The 18,439-nt window shown below is 50.6% G+C and overlaps 2 protein-coding genes across 3 annotated transcripts; both read left to right on the plus strand.

Moving 5' to 3' along the window:
• The first annotated feature begins 2,427 nt into the window (after nucleotides 1-2,427).
• NME1 (NME/NM23 nucleoside diphosphate kinase 1) lies at nucleotides 2,428-10,230 on the plus strand. Of its 2 annotated transcripts, none has more exons than XM_004764854.3 (5): nucleotides 2,428-2,582; nucleotides 4,650-4,779; nucleotides 7,882-7,983; nucleotides 8,986-9,098; nucleotides 9,927-10,230. In XM_004764854.3, the coding sequence occupies exons 2-5, from the start codon at nucleotides 4,654-4,656 to the stop codon at nucleotides 10,042-10,044; spliced, it is 459 nt and encodes a 152-aa protein (XP_004764911.2). In that variant the 5' UTR covers nucleotides 2,428-2,582; nucleotides 4,650-4,653; the 3' UTR covers nucleotides 10,045-10,230. The 2 variants fall into 2 exon arrangements, with proteins under 2 accessions (XP_004764911.2, XP_012918110.1); XM_013062656.2 differs by having other exon boundaries at nucleotides 2,465-2,582; nucleotides 4,636-4,779.
• A 3,438-nt stretch (nucleotides 10,231-13,668) lies between these two features.
• On the plus strand, nucleotides 13,669-18,234 carry NME2 (NME/NM23 nucleoside diphosphate kinase 2). The gene is made up of 5 exons (XM_004764855.3): nucleotides 13,669-13,827; nucleotides 14,106-14,234; nucleotides 15,009-15,110; nucleotides 15,919-16,031; nucleotides 17,978-18,234. Exons 2-5 carry the CDS (start codon nucleotides 14,109-14,111, stop codon nucleotides 18,093-18,095), a joined length of 459 nt encoding a protein of 152 aa, XP_004764912.1. The 5' UTR covers nucleotides 13,669-13,827; nucleotides 14,106-14,108; the 3' UTR covers nucleotides 18,096-18,234.
• The last annotated feature ends 205 nt before the right edge of the window (nucleotides 18,235-18,439 follow it).

Raw genomic sequence — 18,439 nt, forward strand, 5'->3', positions numbered from 1 at the left:
AGATGATTAACCAACCGAGCCACCCAGGTGCCCCTCTTCATGGCTTTAATTTGCATTTGCCTAGTGATTAATGATGTTGAACATCTCTTCATGTTCATCTCATGCCATCCGAAAATCCTCTTTAGTGTAATGTCTGTTCTTGTCTTTTGTTCGTTTTTTTTTTTTTTTTTTTTTTTTTTTTTTTTTTTTTTTTATTTATTTGTCATAGAGAGAGAAGTGAGAGCAAGCACAGGCAGACAGAGGCAGAGGGAGAAGCAGGCTCCCCGCCAAGCAAGGAGCCCGATGTGGGACTCGATCCCAGGACGCCGGGATCATGACCCGAGCCGAAGGCAGCCGCTCAACCAACTGAGCCACCCAGGCGTCCCTTTTGTTCGTTTTCTAATTGGATTTTTTTTTAAACTGTTGAGTTGTGAAAATTCTTATGTTCTCGATACAAGCCTGTGTTGGGTAGATGGTTTGCACATATTTTCTTTTACCCTGTAAATTGCTGTTTCATCTTCTGCTCAGAGCCTTTCAAAGGGAAAAAGTTTTAAATTTTGATAGGGTTCAATTTACCAAGTTTTTCATTTTACGGATTGTGCTTATGGTGGCAAGTCTAAAAACTCTTTGCCTGGCCCTTGGACCTGAAGTTTTTGTTTTGCTTTGTTATTCTGAAAGAGAGAGCCCATATGGAGGGAGAAACTGACTCCAGGCTTCGGGGGTAGCCCCAAGCAGGACTCCATCCCACGCCCCTGCGATCATGACCTGAGCTGAAGGCAGAGGCTTAATCCATTGAGCCACCCAGGCGCCCATGAAGATTTTTTTTAACCATGTTTTTTCTAAACTATTATTGCTTTATATTTAAATCTATGATCCATTTAAAAATATGTATTTATTATTTGAGAGAGAGAGAGAGCGAGAGCGAGCACTTACACATGAGTGGGGGAAGGGGCAGAGGCAGAGCCCCACACTTGGCTCCATCTCCGCAGAGATCAGGACCAGAGCCAAATGGAGAGTAAGATGCTTAAGGGACTGAGCCACCCAGGCGCCCTTCTATGATCCATTTTGAACGAATTTTTGTTTAAGGTGTAGGTGTAGGTAGAGGTTCTTTTCTTTCTTTGCCTGCATTTGTCCAATGCCTCAGCACCTCTTTTTTTTCTTTCTTTCTTTTTTTTTTTAAGTAATCTGTACAGCCAACCTGAGGCTTAAACTCACAACCTCAAGATCAGGACTCCCGAGCTTTAGGGACGGAGCCAGTCAGGCGTCCCAGGACCAGTTGTTGAAAAGGCACCTGCTTCCGCTCTGTTACCTTACCCCACCCATTTATTCTATGGCAGTCAGATTTTTTTTTTTTTTTTTAATGTGTATCATATAAGGTCATTCCCTGTTCAAAACCTTCCAGTGGCACGACCACGTAACCCGGCCGCTCTCCGACGGCAATCTCTCCCACTGGCCGTCCACCGTAATAATATTCCGCGGTCAGATGAACACCAGACCTCCTGTTCCACTGTCGCTTCCTCAGAGAGCCTTTTCCCAACTAACCTTTTGAAAATTGTTTACTCCTTCCGTTTTTCTCCCTTGCCCTGCTTTTTCTTTTTTCTTTTCATTCTTTTTTTTTTTTTTAAAGATTTTATTTATTTGACTTACAGAGATCACAAGTAGGCAGAGAGGGAGGCAGAGAGAGGAGGAAGCAGGCTCCCCGCTGAGCAGAGAGCCTGATGCGGGACTCGATCCCAGGACCCTGGGATCATGACCTGAGCCGAAGGCAGCAGCTTTCACCCCCTGAACCACCCAGGCGCCCCTACCTTGCTTTTTCTTTTTTTTTTTAAAGATTTTATTTATTTATCAGAGGGAGAGAGAGTGAGCACAGGCAGACAGAGTGGCAGGCAGGGGCAGAGGGAGAAGCAGGCTCCCTGCTGAGCAAGGAGCCCGATGCGGGACTCGATCCCAGGACGCTGGGATCATGACCTGAGCCGAAGGCAGCTGCTTAACCAACTGAGCCACCCAGGCATCCCCTACCTTGCTTTTTCTTAAGGGCACTAAAATAAATGCAGTGTATTATGTATCAGTTTGCTTCTTTATTCTTTGTCCTCATTCCCAACCCCACCAAAGCCTCCTAGTTTCCTGCCATCACCTCGGGCCCTGGAACAGTGTCCCGCACACAGTAGGTACTCAATAATGCAGTGCCCGATGGGCTGGGGAGAAGCAGCACACGGAAAAGTGAGAAAGACCCACTTCTAGGTCACGTGCCCGTTCGGACTTGGCGCAAAGTGGGAGCGCCCCCTCTCGGGAAGCCGACTAACTCGAGAGCGGAGGAAGTGAGTCAGAGAATCCTGGGGGGTGGGGAGGCGAGGAAGGGCGGCGTGCCGGAAGAGCAAGAAAAAGCAGTGCCGGAAGTTAAACGTCGGAATGTTGCTCTCTAGAATGACATCCGACGCCCGAGAGGAAGCGTGGTCGAGTGGTGTTCTGCAAAAACGAGCTCCCCGGCAGCCGATCCGGAAAGAAGCGTTCCGCGCCTGTGGGTGCCAGGAACCACGTGGGGCTGGGGCGTGTTTCCGGTGCCGGCGTCCCCAGAAGGAGTTGCCGCCGGAGCCGCTGGAGGGGTGAGAGGGGTATGGGGTCTTGAGAAGGAGGAGGGATCCTGGGATCGGGGGAGGGAGGAAGGCGATGGGGTCGCATGAATTCGGCCCTGAGACGTGGCCAGAGGGATGGGATGGGAGGTTAAGGCAGGGCAGCGCGGGTGGGCAGGGGCAGACCTGTCCGCGCACGTCCCACGCCACGTGGACTTGCCTTTGTCCGTGGCTGACTTTCCCGTCGGGCCGCGACCACCCGGGTTGTGCCTTATTTGTCTGTGTCGCGTGCAGCGCTGGGCTCGGAGTTGAGGCTCCGCGAGTTCTTCCTGAATGAATGAATGAATGAATGAGTGTGTGCGCGTGGGTCTCAGTGGGTGTGGAGGACATTTCTAGGGGTCCAAGGGGTGGGGTGGAGAGCCGATCTGTGGCTCGGTAACCCGAATCCATGCTGGCCTCGAGCTTGCATTCGCAGTTCCTGCCAGTCCTTGGGTTTTGTCCCTTTTTCTTGGAGGGGCAGGGCGATTACGACTTAAGTAAGACATTTTCCTTGCTCGTGTCGACTGCCAGGCCATGTGGCTGGGTACCAGGGAGAGAGACACAGGCACAAACCAGCCCCGTATACAGGCCGCAGGCCAGTGGGGAGACAGCAACACGAACAAGTTAAAATATATTAAGGTGCTATAAGAAGAGATTAACTGAAGTAGAGGAAGATAGAGCCGGGAGGTGGTGTAGCTATCCTCATTAGGGATTGTCTTTCAAGGTCAGGGGCCTCCTCCTTTCTCATCTTGTGGAATCACAGCAGGTCATGAGCCCAATCTTCTCTGTAAAAGGTAGGGCCTGGGGGGCTCAGTGGGTTAAAGCCTCTGCTTTCCGCTCAGGTCATGATCCCAGGGTCCAGGGATCGAGCTCCGCATTGGGCTCTCTGCTCAGCAGGGAGACTGTTTTTCTCCCCCACCCCCCTCTGCCTGCCTCTCTGCCTACTTGTGATCTCTGTCAAATACATAAAAAATAAAATCTTAGAAAAAAAAAAAGGCAGGGTCTGGGCCTCTTTCCTGCCTGATGTCCCATCTCAGATATTACCAACGTCTCTAGTTCTCCCATCATTCCCCTTTTATCAGCCTGAATATTCATTATGTCTTATGATGTAGCATAAACTGTATCGGTTTGGGAAATTGGGACTTTTTGGACTTCATTCTGGTGCTCTAGATTTGTTTGGTTGTAAAATTAAGGGGATTATAACGAAATCATCTCTCAAACCTCTTCCATTTCTAATACCATGACTGTGGCAGTGGGTCAAACTGTTTCATTCTGCCCGACTACCGCTTTATTGCTGTAGTTTCCATTCTCTGGATAATTCAGAAAGTGTCTTTTTTTTTTTTTTTAATGTCTCCTCCCTTAGTTCTGCCACAGTATTGAGTACAAAATAGATGTTTAATAGGGGCTTTTAAGTCAAATGGGATAGAATTAATAGTCCCTGGTTTTTTGTTTTTGCTTTGTTTTTTGTTTGTTTGTTTTTTGCTTAGGGAAATTTTTTTTTTCTCCTTAGGAACATTTTTTACACATGTGCTAGTCCAGAGTTTTTTCACTGCTGCTCCTTGTGGCGAACACATTCATACTGTGCAATAGTGCACTATTCCTTTTTTATTCTTTCTTTTTTTTCAGGTTTTATTTATGTATTTTAGGGAGACAGAGCTGGCACGCCTGAGCAGGGAGGGGCAGAGGAGGAGGGATAAAGAATCTGAAGCAGATCTGTCCTGAGCGCGGAACCCATTGCAGGGCTTGATCCCTGACCCTGAGCTGAAATCAAGAGTTAGACACTGGACCGATGAGCCACCCCCCCAGTCGCCCCTATAGCACACTATTCTTATTGGCAAACACAACTACCATTGTAGGAACGTTGTTTATACCTATTTCTTTAAAATGTGCCTTCAGAGTAGCACAGTATGCTGAACACACTAGGAACTGGGTTCTTACCAGGGAGACTTGGAGTCGGCACGACAGATTTAAACCAGCTTTATGGGGTAATCCGCTTGAGAAGGATGATGGTGTAGGCAGGATGGTCAGTGCTGTTTCATCCTCCCAGCTGTCTACCCTCAGGACCATGGCCAGCTGTGAACGCACCTTCATTGCCATCAAGCCTGATGGGGTCCAGCGCAGCCTCGTGGGAGAAATCATCAAGCGTTTTGAGCAAAAGGGATTCCGCCTCGTTGCTATGAAATTAATTCAGGTAAGTGGGCTTCATTCCTCATATTTCTGTTCTTTTGGAGGTCAGAGGATGATTGTACGTTAGCCTCCCTGTTTTTCCCCTTCCCTCTTTTTTTTTTTTTTTTTTTTAAGCTTTCTCCGCAACACATAAGTCCAGAAACCTGGAAACTCCTTGGTGCCCAGTAGGAATCCTACAACAAACCAAGCTACTGGGACTTTGAGAAATAGCCTCCCTTTTCCCTTAGCAATGCGGAGTTCCGCATATTATTGCAGCACTGTGATTTCTTTCTTTTCTTTTTTTTTCTTTTTTTAAGATTTTTATTTTTCTATTTAATTTAATTTTTTTTAAAAAGAATTTATTTATTTTTTTGACAGAGACAGAGAGAGAGCACAAGCAGTGAGGAGCAGCAGAGGGAGAGGGGGAAGCAAGCTTCCTGAGGATCAGGGAGCCTGATGTGGGGCTCAATCCCAGGACCCTGGGATCATGACCTGAGCTGAAGGCAGAGGCTTAACCCACTGAGCCACCCAGGTGCCCTTAAGATTTTTATTTTTAAGTAATCGCCACACCCAGTGTGGGGCTCAAACTCAGCCAGGAGATCGGGAGTCACATGCTCCACTGACTGAGCCAGCCACATGCCCCTTTTTTCTTTTTTCTTTTTTCCCCTTCAAATTTTTTTTTTTTTTAAGATTTTATTTATTTATTTGACAGACAGATCACAAGTAGGCAGAGAGGCAGGCAGAGAGGGGGGGGGAAACAGGCTCCCTGCCTAGCAGAGAGCCTGATGTGGGGCCTGATCCCAGGACCCTGGGATCATGACCTGAGCCGAAGGCAGAGGCTTTAACCCACTGAGCCACCCAGGCGCCCCCCCTTCAAATTTTTATTTAAATTCTAGTTAGTTCACATACAGTTGCGATACTGTTTTCAGGAGAGCACTGTGCTTTCTGACTCTGAGCCCTGGTGGGGGTGTCTGAGCTGCTGGTCTTGAGCTTCCTGAGCAGATTTCAGAGAACTTCTCCCCCGCTCCTGCGCCCTCCTTGCTGAGCCAGGTGATCCTCAGCAAGGAGATCTTTCCGTCCTTATTTACTGTCCACCTAGTGTCTAATGTCCAGTAGGCACCATCAGGGCATGTTGGGGGGAAAGCTGTGGTTTGGCCCTTGGGAGGCCTGCCTGAAAACATCAGAGAGCAGAAACTCTTGCAAGACACCTATCTGCAAGGCAGTAGTTCAGAAAGTGAAAAGGAGGGGACACCTGGGTGACACAGTTGGTTAAGCGTCAGACTCTTGGTTTCAGCTCAGGTGGTGATCTCAGGGTCATGGGATGGAGCCCCGTGATAGACTCTGTACTATCTGTACTATTTAGGGGTGACCCTAAAATATTTTTTAAAAATTAAAGAAATAGGGGTGCCTGGGTGGCTCGATGGGTTAAAGCCTCTGCCTTTGGCTCAGGGCATGATCCCAGGGTCCTGGGATTGAGCCCCGAATTGGGCTCTCTGCTCAGCAGGGAGCCTGCTTCCTCCTCTCTCTTTGCCTGCCTCTGTGCCTACTTGTGATCTCTGTCTGTCAAATAAATAAATAAAATCTTAAAAAAAAAATTAAAAAAATAAAAAGGTTGTGGGCTTGAGGAAGAATGGGAGGAGGGACAGCTGCCAGGAGTTTGCCAGGTTGTTTATATCTGACATGGGGGAGGGAGGCGAGGGAAAACTTGATGTCCCCGCTCCAAAAAAACCCTGTAATCTCTTCTGCAGACTAAAGATAACCAGCCCTGGGGCACCTGGGTGGCTCAGTTGGTTAAGCATCTGCCTTTAGCTCAGGTCATGATCCCAGGGTCCTGCCCCGCATTGGGCTCCCTGCTCAGCAGGGAGTCTGCTTTTCCCTCTATCCCCCCCACTGCTTATTCTCTCTCTCTCTCTCTCTCTAAATAAGTTAAAAAATCTTAAAAAAACAGTAAAGGTAACCAGAACTCCCTCTTCCCCCAAAAACAATTTGAACCAATTAGTAGAATTGAAAGTGTTGAGGGAAGGACAGGTCCAGTGAGCATGGGTCGGGAGACCACCACTACCAGTCTTCCGTTGGGACTGGGGCGTGGCCAAGAGTGAACTGCTGAGGGGGCATGGTCACTTGGCTGTGTCCTTTTACTCTGCCAAGGAACGGCCAACTGGAGGCAGAGTGAGGGGTCACTCTGGCTGTGCTTTCTGGCAGTGGCTGTCCGCAGTTGTGGGTATGAGTGCAGTGCGCAGGGTACAAATTGGAAGGAAGGGTCCTTGTCAGACCCTGAACACACCTGTGTGCCTTGAGAGAGCCTGGCTGAGGGAGTTGGAATCGCCAAGCAGGTGGTTTGCTCTCTGGCTGACTTGTTTTGTCCCCACACACCAGCCTTGCAGAGGGAGAGTTTCTAAGTCCTTCTTCAGCAAACTTCTTTATTGCTGGATGTCATGTACTTTTGAGTGGTTTGTGAAATACTTGTGGGGGTCACATAATTGTCCCACCTGGCCCCTGGCCTTCCTCTCCTGAGTAAACATGCCATCTCCCTGGGACATGGCTGGGTTCAGTTTGCTTCCTGTCGAATGCCAAGACCCCACCACTCCCGACTTCCCTCTGACATTTGAGTTGAGGCTTGTTCTCAATGAATGGAAATTCATCGTATTGTTAGTTTCACTGTCTACAGTGGCATGGCCGGATCTGATTCTAAAGTTCTGTGGTTTTATTCCCATCAATCAAGGCCAATAGGGGGGAATTGGCACAAAGCTGAAGCACTTTGAGTCTCTCTGGCATCACTTGCCTCTGGTACTGGTGGGAGTGGATTGCATTACAACAGAATCAGCAAAGAGCTCACATTTTATTTTACTGATTTATTTTTAAGATTTTTATTTATTTGACAGAGAGAGACACAGCGAGAGGGAACACTAACAGGGGAAGTGGGAGAGGGAAAAACAGGCTCCCCGCTGAGCCCTGATGCAGGGCTTGATCCCAGGACCCTGGGATCATGACCTGAGCTCAAGGCAGATGCTTAATGACTGAGCTACCCAGGCACCCCAAGTGCTCACAGCAGTGAGTGAGAAATAACTAGATTGTTAGTTCTTAGAAGACTTGGGGGGCCATTTCTCATTCTTTGTCTGCACAACAGGCTTCTGAAGATCTTCTCAAGGAGCACTACATCGACCTGAAGGACCGTCCCTTCTTTGCCGGCTTGGTCAAGTACATGCAGTCAGGGCCCGTGGTTGCCATGGTGAGTGTGCATGGGTGAGATACCGATGTGAATGACTCCACTGGGAGCCGAGTGTGAGGCGTGTGATTCCTGCCTCTGACGTCAGGTCCTCACTGATACAGAGGAGATGGGGGCTGGGAGGATTGGGCAGTTAGGATGTGAGTTAGGTCTCTGACCCACCAAAGGCACGATGCATTTGTTTGCTAAACTGAGGACCCACAGCGACTCAGAGTAGGGAGCAATCAGGAGAGGTCGGCCTGATTCTACACTTCAGGAGGGCAACGAGATTGTCTCTTGCTTCCTGCAGTAATTTTCCTCCAAGTATGTATTGGTTATCATTGTGCCAGGCTCTCTTCCAGACGCCAGGAATACAGTCATGAATGAGGCAAATAAGTACTTATTTTCATAGCTTTGCTCACTTACACATCTTGAAAGCACATAATGAAGAAAAAAATATACATGCTAATGATTAGTGATATGCACAGAAATGAAACACGGTGATGGGACAGCAGTAGCCACTTTAGATTGGGTGGTTAAGGAGCATGCTTTTTGAGCTGAAATCGGAGTGAGAAGAGCCAGACTTATACAAAATCACGCTGAAGAACAGTCTCAACAAGAAAACAGCATGTGCAAAGGGCCTGAACTTTCTGAAGTACAGAAAGAAGGCTGGAGCAGTTGGAGCCTGGTAGGTGAAAGAGAGGGTCAGATAACAAGAGTTCAGAGGCCTGGGCCTGGGCCAGATCAGGTAGGGCTGTGCTGGCCATGCACTTCCTGAGCTCCCGGACGGACGCTAGGGGATGTCTAACGAGGCATTTCTAAAAGGCTGCTCTGGCTGCTCTGTTGGGAATGGATTGTAGAAAAGCAGGAGTGGGAGCAGGGAGACTAGTATCCCAGTGCTGGAACAAGTAGCTGCTCCATAATTATTCCTTCAGTGTTAAAGGGGCTTTTTTTGAATTGATAGATTCCAGATTTTCTGCTGAGGTGGGTTTTCTTCCTTGACCATATATTCTTTTATCCTTGCAGGTCTGGGAGGGCCTGAATGTGGTGAAGACGGGCCGAGTGATGCTCGGGGAGACCAACCCTGCAGACTCCAAGCCTGGGACCATCCGTGGGGATTTCTGCATCCAAGTTGGCAGGTGGGAGTGGGTGCTTTTGCCTTTTTCCAAAATCTGAATTAGATGACAAGCATTTGGGTTCCTCAGGCTCTTGGCTGGCTCAGTTTTTAGAGGTAGAGCATGTGACTATAGATCTTGGGTTGTAAGTTCGAGCCCAGCCCTACTTTGGGTATAGAGATTACTTAAAAAAAAAAAAAAGAAAAAGAAAAGAGGGCAACCTGGGTGGCTCAGTGGGTTAAAGCCTCTGCCTTCAGCTTGGGTCATGATCCCAGGGTCCTGGGATCGAGCCCCGAATTGGGCTCTCTGCTCAGCGGGGAGCCTGCTTCCCTCTCTCTCTCTTCTGCCTGCCTCTCTGCCTGCTTGTGATCTCTGTCTGTCAAATTTAAAAAAAAAGAAAAGAAAAAAAGATCTTTAAAAAAAAATTGGGTTCCTGAGGCTGGGATGGACATGATACCATAAGCAGATCAATTTAAAATCAGTTCTTTTGTTTCTTTCTCTCTGAATTTGGTGTTTGGTTTGGTGAGTTCTCTGCCCTCAACCGTCAGCATCCATGTGGTTGTGCCTGGCTTCGGAGGGTATAGAACCGGTTACAGCACCGAATGCTGGCCGGAGTCCCCTCTTTGCTCATGTTGGTTTTGCTCTGAGGACTGGAACACAGGGAGGGCATTCTTCACCCCCACCTGAACTACGGCTGTGGGCTTTTTCTTTTACTGTGGACTCAGGTGCAGGGGGCTCTGGCTTTTTCTGCGGCAGGGGGCTGTCAGCTTTCTGGCACTGGGAGCCGGGGGGCTTCCACACTGTTGAATCCTTTGGGTCTCGGTAACGGGGCCTTCTCTCTCCCCCATCCAGGAACATTATCCACGGCAGCGACTCTGTGGAGAGTGCGGAGAAGGAGATTGGCTTGTGGTTCCAGCCTGAAGAGCTGGTGGATTACAAGAGCTGTGCTCAGAGCTGGATCTACGAGTGACTGGAGAGCAGACCTCCATGCTTTGTTCATTCCGTTCCCTCTCCCTCCCCTGAGCAGGGGGCCAGGCTCTCACAAATTCACGTAATTTGGAGACCTTCCTTCTAACCTGGAGGGCATCTCCTGGAGCTGGGTGTGCTCACTGTACAGTATTATGTGCTGCTGTCTAATTAAAATATTTTATCCCAACATAGGATTCATTGAGTTGGTTACTTTGTAATGCCCTATTGCTTTGTATTCTTTTTTTCTTTCCCATTTATGCTGGGTAACCGGACCGGACAGAGTGTAAATACTATGTAAATTATTTTTGTTGTCCTGAGATCTCTTTCTCTCTCTCTTTTTCTCTTTGCCCATCCTTCCTTTTACTCCTGTATCCCATCCGCTCTTGGCACCGAGCCAGTCCGTAGTCATCTAGGAAGATCTGCTAGTTGCCAAGATTGTACTGGGGGCAGAGGATTCCCTGGAAATAAGAGATATCCTTCCTGCTCTTGAGAAGCTCTCGGCCTCAGCGGATGGGGGAGTGTGAGAAGTTGTAACTACTCCCAAAGCAGAAAAGCTGGATAGTGGGCCTGGCCCTGGAAAAATGTCAGAAAAAGCAGGTGAAATCTTTGAGTAGCTTTGATTTGTTAGGGCGCTGATTTGGTTGCTTTAATAGAGGCAAGATGGAAATTTCCTTCTCTTTATTTAAAAATCTAAACTAGAAATCTAACGTACAGCCCTGGGTCTGTTGCTCACAATGCTGTGTTGTGTACTTGAAATTTGCAAAGAGGATAGATCTTAAATGTGCTCACACACACACACAAATGAACATGGTAACAATGTGAATTGTTAACGTTCCATAGCTTAATTGTGATCATTGCACAGTATATGTAAATTAAAACAGGTTACCTTAAATACAGAACACGTTTTGTCAGTTATACCTCAGTAAAACTGCAAGAAGTCCAAGTGACTAAGTAGGGGTGGGGATGGCAGTGAGGTTCTGATCCTTGAGGTTGTCCCGAGGCTGATTCTGTTTTTTGTTTTTTTTTTTAAGATTATTTATTTATTTATTTGACAGAGAGACATCACAAGTAGGCAGAGAGGCAGGCAGAGAGAGAGGAGGAAGCAGGCTCCCTGCTGAGCAGCGAGCCCCAAGCGGGACTCGATCCCAGGACCCTGAGATCATGACCTGAGCCGAAGGCAGCCGCTTAACCCACTGAGCCACCCAGGCGCCCCCAGAGGCTGATTCTAACCATGCCTTGTCCCCTATGCGTGCCTAATGGCAGGTTGGTAAGGAAAGTGGATTGTTCCTTTCTTTGAAGGGCGTCACCTTGAATCTACCACCTTCACTCCCCCTCCCATCTCATTGGCCAGAACTTCACGTGCGAGTCTCCTGCTGCAAGAGAATGTGGAAAATGTTTTTATCTGGGCACCTGGTAGCTAGAGAATACTTCAGAGCTCGCCTATGAGAAGGGGGAAGCTAAGAATACATCTTGGGGACAATTACTTTTGCTACAAACTTCAAGGTTTCTTTCCTGCTATTTTCCCTGTTCACCTGGCTTTGGTAGAGGTAGGGGAGCTGAGGGGAACTGGGTTGGGGGCTGCTGTGTTTCTCCACCTTCACTGGGGTGCACCTGACCAAATCGTAAGATTACTTGAAGGGTGCAGCAGGAGTCGACAGATGTACACGCTTCCTGACGGTGCGTGGGAGAAGAATGAGGCACAAACAAGGCAGCTGTAAGAGAGGGGGAGCCGGGACGACAGCGGGAAGGACTGTCACCTGAAACAACTCAGTCCCCCGTTTATCAGATACAAGATGACCAACAAAGGAGAAGGTGGTTATAATTAGCCATAGGTCTTGTAGGTAAACAAGAAGGAATGTGAGTCATATGTTGATCACAAGTCTTACAGGTCAACGAGAAGAGGAGAGGTGTGTCTGGTCCAGCAGCATGGAATTTATTGAGAAAGCGCAGAGGCTTTTTCTGAGGCAGGGGAGGCTACAATAAAGGGACGCAGGCAGGGAAGCAGGTGGTGGTCTGCCCTGAGAGAGACAGGCATCCCCGGCTGCTCGGCTTCAGGGACGGCTTCAGGGACGTGTATCATCCTCTCCACCAGAGGCCCGCTGCTAGTACATATTTTTCTCAAGGTCATCTTTAAGCATGCTTGCGTGACCAGTACAATTCCTCATTAGTTGTATTTTAAGCAGTATATTATTCTGAGGTTCTAAGGGACAGTTACATTGTGAAAGGATTTCCTCTAAGGGGTGGCAGGGAGGACAGTGGTGTGGGTGGTGTGGGGGGCTACTTTCCTTTCAGGCAGCTGAGAACTAGATGCATTTCTGTTTCCCTGTTGGGGGAAAGTACTCACACCTTTGGGGAATGACTGTGTGTGCAGTGAGGCAGCGGGGTCACACCTTGCCCATTTAAGGGCTGTCTTTTCAGGAAGGGCAGGGAATGTGAAAGGCAGAAGGCTGCTATGGACCATTCTGCCGGAGCTAGAGTGACTGGACCAACGGGGCAAACAGCTCTCCAGAGAAATCTCCAGGGAAATTCCCAGACCCTGTCCCACAGTTGACATTGGATAACTCTGAAAAGGAAGCCCAAATCAGGGTTCTACCTTGAAGCCAAAGGGAACATTGGCTGTCTCTTCTCCAGAAGGAGAATTGCGTTTTAATGCTTTGCACCTAGCAGTGTGGGAAGACAAGAAGGTGTCACAGAGGGCTGGATTGGTCCCTTGCAGCCGAGGCCAGGTTTGCAAGTTGGCTGGGGGTGGAGGTGGTGGGGCAAACAGACCAGTTTCCACACTCGGCACTAACAAAACCCAAAGGTAGACCAGTTGAGGCAGAACAAGAAGAGAATTTATTTCTGGGAGGCTGACACTGGAAAGACTAGACCAACATCTCTCTCAGACTGTCTCCAAAGTGCTGAAAATACTTCCACGTTTCCATATGGAAACGGACAAAGGTCAGTGTGTACCTGTACCTGAAGGTCAAGTCCCTCAGTGTCTTGGGGTTGGTCCTGCAGAGTTCTCCCTGCTGCTTGCGGGGGTAGTATCGGTTCCCATCAGGGAATCCTTTGCCTGCAGGGGCTTCTCCCAGAGTTAAGTGATAAACTAGGAAGAATTTAGTCACCTGGAGGGTTTGAGGTCAAAATGGAGGTAGCTGAAGTCTCTCTACCTGGCGGGTACTGGTTATCAGGGCGGTCACTGCCAGCAGTCGGGAGAGGCCCGCGGGGCCCACCGTCAGCTCACGGTCCCGAGCAGGGACAGGCACGAGGCCTGGGACCATCTCAGGGACAAGCATGGCTGGACTGCTGTCCGCGCCGGCGGTAAGGAGGGACTCGCTGCCTCCGCACCGAAGCCGAGCACGGCCCGGGGCTGGGGAGCTGTGCGGACGCGCCAGGTCTGATTGCTGGGAGACCATCTAGAACGTGTCAGGATGTGTCTCGGGCTGGGGCAGCTCACCGCACAGGGAGTATAAGTGTGTGCGCGCGGGCCTGCGCGCGTGTGGCGGGAGGGACTGCGGGGTCCGGGCTGAGTTCCCGCCGCCGGGCAGCGCCCCCTCCCGACACTACCCCTGCAGGACACCCCACCCCCAACCGGGAGAGGAAGCCACTTCCTGCTCCCGAGCCCCCTCTCCTCCTCGCCTGCCCGGGGCGTGGACAGCGGTCTCGGGCCGCGTCGGCCTCGCGGGTTGGGCGGCGGGGCGTCCGGGGTGTGGCCGTCGCGCGTCCCTCCTCCCGATCAGCTCCCGGCCCCGCCGCTCGCTCCACGTCTCGTCTCCCGCCCCGCCGCGCAGCCTGCTAACCGGTAAGGCGCTGGGGGCGCTTTTCCTCGCCGCCCCCCGGGGACCCCTCCCCCGCCCCCAGCGGACGCGCTCGCCTCTACCCCCTCGGCCTCCCCCGGGCCCTGCGCCGGGTCCCCTTCCGCGGGGCGGCGGCCGGCGGGCTCGTGTTCCCGAGGAGCGGACGGAGGGGCCGGAGCGCCCGCGGGGTTGGGGGCGGGGGGGGAAGGCGCGGGCCGGGGGAGGGCGTCCGGGGTCCTGTGTCCCCGAGGCCGCGGGCCCTGAGCCGACCTGTCGCCCGCAGGCCATGGCCCACCAGGAGCGCACGTTCATCGCCATCAAGCCGGACGGCGTGCAGCGCGGCCTGGTGGGCGAGATCATCAAGCGCTTCGAGCAGAAGGGGTTCCGCCTCGTGGCCATGAAGTTCCTGCAGGTAACGCGCCCCCCCCCCCCATACCCCGCTCCTCCGCCGGCTTCCCACCGCCGCCTCCCGCACCCGGAGGACCTCCCCTCCTCCCCCTCGCGGCCCCCGCGGCGATCGCGGCGCTGGGGCCAGCGGGCACAGGCGCCCTCGCAAGGTTAAGCGGAGGTGACATGACGGCCGGGGGAGCAGGGCCCGCGGGGAGCAGAGGAAACTGTCTCCCGGCCCGGCCACGCGGGCCACACGGGCCACACGTGCCCACGGTGCGGGCGGACGGAGCTCCCTCCGGTTTAGGGCAGAGCCCGCTACTTCCACACTTTACATGTGGGCCACAAATCTGGACCTTTGAGAGGTATTGAAATCTTAACCAAGCCCATCAGGGATGAGGAGAACATTCTCAGTTAGCGTGTGAAATGTTGCAAAAGGAGCTAGAAATGGGCCAGAAGAGTTGACATGATCTCTCTCAGACGCATCTTCCTCAAAGTCAGCCAAAGCTTAACACTCCACATCCAGATTCTCAAACCACGTGCTTCTTAGGATGATAATATCCCCCCTAACAGCATGGACATTTTGAGGCTGTCTTCATGATCACACCAGTGTTTCGGCTACAGAAGTATCAGTGTCGAGGTTTGGGTGGGATTTCGATATACACCTTATGAATGTGAACTAACATATGGTACAGGACTTGGCGAACCTGTCTTGGGGATGGGGGCTTCTTTGGATGGGACAGTTGTACTTCAGCCTTTCTAGCGTACTTCCTAACAGCGACCCCCTGTTGCATGCCAGGCCTCTCAGGAGCTCCTGAAGCAGCACTACATTGACCTGAAGGACCGTCCCTTCTTCCCAGGGCTGGTGAAGTACATGAACTCCGGGCCGGTTGTGGCCATGGCAAGTGCTTGTGGGGGCCTGGACTGGGGGGCTGGGAACAAGGGCTGGTACAGAGCCGGTCATCTTCCCCAGCCACTCCAAATTCCTTGTTTTACAAATGGAGCCTGCTGGAGTTACTCAGTGAACAGAACAGCTGGGAGAAGCAGAATCAGACCTTAGAAAAAATTCTCTAGTCTACGGCCATACCACCCTGAACGCGCCCGATCTCGTCTGATCTCGGAAGCTAAGCAGGGTCGGGCCTGGTTAGTACTTGGATGGGAGAAAAAGTTCTCTATGGCCCCGTGGTAGAAATGGAGCAGTCTCTTTCCTCCTCTGGCATTCATGTCCAGCTGGGAATGAAGAGGAGTAGAAAGTTCAGGAGGGAGGCACTGAAGTCGGGCCTCGATTCTCAGAGGACGGCTCTTGGTTCTTCCTGTTCTCCCTGGACTGCACCTAGGCTTCCGTGGGAATCCTCACCATGTCCTGTACTAATGTCCCCTGACTCTCTTAGCCCGATCACTGGCCTCTACCCCTTCATCACTGTTTGTTCTCCTGCTGGTGGCTGCCTGAAGTTCTTCCGTCCTGTTCATCTTCCTCTCGGGTGGGAAGTCCCCAGGTTGGGTAGCGGGGTTCTCTGTATGGGAGTAGTATACTGGGCATGGAGCCCGGAGCATCACTACAGGCCTCTGCTGTCTAGTGCTGGGGGGGAGCTGCTTAATGGGTCATGGATGGGTCTGCTGGAAGCGAGCCCTGAGGGGGGGGTGAAGGTTTGTACCGAGGGGTCCCAAGTGACAGATCTGATGCCGTTCCTCTTTCCGACTGTTCCCAGGTCTGGGAGGGACTGAATGTGGTGAAGACGGGGCGGATGATGCTTGGGGAGACCAACCCAGCGGATTCTAAGCCAGGCACCATTCGTGGGGACTTCTGCATTCAAGTTGGGAGGTAAGCCCTAGGGGCGCGGATGACTTTTTCTCAAAGACACTTCAATGGGGGTATGAAGCATGATTGGTGTATCCCAGATTTAGGAACATTGGGACTTCTAAAATTAGTTGGTGGCGATCACTGGTGGAAGTTTCTTCCATAGTTACTTCCCTAGGCTACCTAAAATTTTACCTAAGGCCTTGCACAAGGGATCTGCGTGCGGTAGGTCCCGTGGGACACAGCAGAAGGCGAGGAGAGTGGGAAGGGCCTCAGCCCTGCTCCTAGTGGTGCAGTGGCCGTGGGTGGGCCACTTAACTTTTTGGTTTCCTCACTGTATAAAATTTGTGCAAACATGGGGCACCTGGGTGGCTCAGTGGGTTAAGCCTTTGCCTTCGGCTCAGGTTATGATCTTAAGGTCTTGGGATCGAGCCCCGCATTGGGCTCTCTGCTCAGTGGGGAGCCTTCTTCCCCCTTTCTCTGCCTGCTGGTCTGCCTACTTGTGATCTCTGTCAAATAAATAAATAAAATCTTTAAAAAAAATTTGTACAAACACTTGGTACAGAATTTTAAGATCCAAATGGAATAAAGGGATTTCAGGGAGCGTGAATGTTTGGGCTGGGCTTTGCAAATGAGTGTTGGAAGAAAACGCAGCAAAAATGGCCCTTGATTCTGTCTAGTTTGGTTATTGGTCTGGTTATCCCTGTGTTTCAAAATTCAAGAAGGAATGTTTTGTGGCAGAGCAGTCTTGGGGTACAAGCCCTGTTTTGGAAATTTGGGAGTATAATAAAGTTGAGCCAGGGCATACTTTTGATCGAATACATATATAATTTTATCTGTTTTTTTTTTTAAAGATTTTAATTTATCAGAGAGAGAGTGAGAGCAAGCGAGCACAGGCAGACAGAATGGCAGGCAGAGGCAGAGGGAGAAGCAGGCTCCCCACCAAGCAAGGAGCCTGATGCGGGACTCGATCCCAGGACCCTGGGATCATGACCCGAGCCGAAGGCAGCTGCTTAACCAACTGAGCCACCCAGGCGTCCCTATAATTTTATCTATTTACTTATTTTAAGAGATAGCATGTGTACAGGGGTTTGGGGAGCGAGTGGGGGAGGGGCAGAGGGAGAGAGAGAATCCCAAGCTGACTCTGCTGACTGCCCAACTCCCGTCACGGGGCTCGATCTCAACGACCCTGAGATCATGACCCAAGCCGAAATCAAGAGTCAGATGCTCAACTGACTGAGCCACCCAACCCTCCCCAACCTAATATTGCTTTTAAGAGGAAATACTTTGGCGATAATTCAAATAGCAATTTGGCCAAAAAGGTCTGTAGTGACCATCCTTTGACTTAGCCATAAACAGATTTTGGCACTTTAAAATGTGGTAACCTCGGGGCGCCTGGGTGGCTCAGTGGGTTAAAGCCTCTGTCTTCGGCTCAGGTCATGATCCCAGGAGCCTGGGATCGAGTCCCGCATCGGGCTCTCTGCTCAGCGGGAAGCCTGCTTCCTCCTCTCTCTCTCTCTCTGCCTGCGTCTCTGCCTGCTTGTGATCTCTGTCTGTCAAATAAATAAAATCTTAAAAAAAAATAAAAAATAAAAATAAAATGTGGTAACCTGGGGTGCCTGGGTGGCTCAGTCAATGAAACGTCTTGACTTTTTTTTTTTATTTGACAGACAGAGATCACAAGTAGGCAGAAAGGCAGGCAGAGAGAGAGGAAGGGAAGCAGGCTCCTTGCTGAAAAGAGAGCCGGATGCGGGGCTTGATCCCAGGACCTTGGGATCATGACCTGAGCCGAAGGCAGAGGCTTTAACCCACTGAGCCAGCCAGGCGCCCCAAAACATCTTGACTCTTGACCTTAGCTCAGGTCTTGATCCCAGGGTTGTGATTTCAAGTCCATGTTGGGCTCCATGCTGGGTGTGGAGCCTACTTTAATAAAAAATAAAAATGTGGTAACTAGTAATTGTTTTTCTTAGGAACATCATTCATGGCAGTGATTCAGTGAAAAGTGCGGAGAAAGAAATCAGCCTCTGGTTCAAGCCTGAAGAGTTGGTGGATTACAAGTCTTGTGCTTTTGACTGGATCTATGAATAAAAGGCGGACAAAGCCTCAGTCCCCTTTGGCCCCACTTGATGTGTCCCTGGACACAGCTCTTCATTCCAGTGACTTGGAAATAATAGAATCAATCTTTCTTTTCTAAAACCTACTTACCAATAAAGCCTTTGGAAACGGGTGCAACTTCCTCTGCTTACTTGATATTACCCTAGAAGAGATGACTTGGTTCCTTGGCTTTCATAGCATTATCCAGAACGATAATGCTTGCTGCTTGCTGTGGAAGAATGATCTGACCCTTCTCAGCAAAGTGCTAGACTCTGGGAGGTAGAGTAGAGAGGCTGAAGAGGACAGGCGTGGCACTGACCGTGTGTCCAAACTAAAAA

This window comes from Mustela putorius, unplaced genomic scaffold, assembly GCF_011764305.1.
Source record: "Mustela putorius furo isolate JIRA1106 unplaced genomic scaffold, ASM1176430v1.1 tig00003962_pilon_pilon_pilon, whole genome shotgun sequence".
Lineage (NCBI taxonomy): Eukaryota > Metazoa > Chordata > Mammalia > Carnivora > Mustelidae > Mustela > Mustela putorius.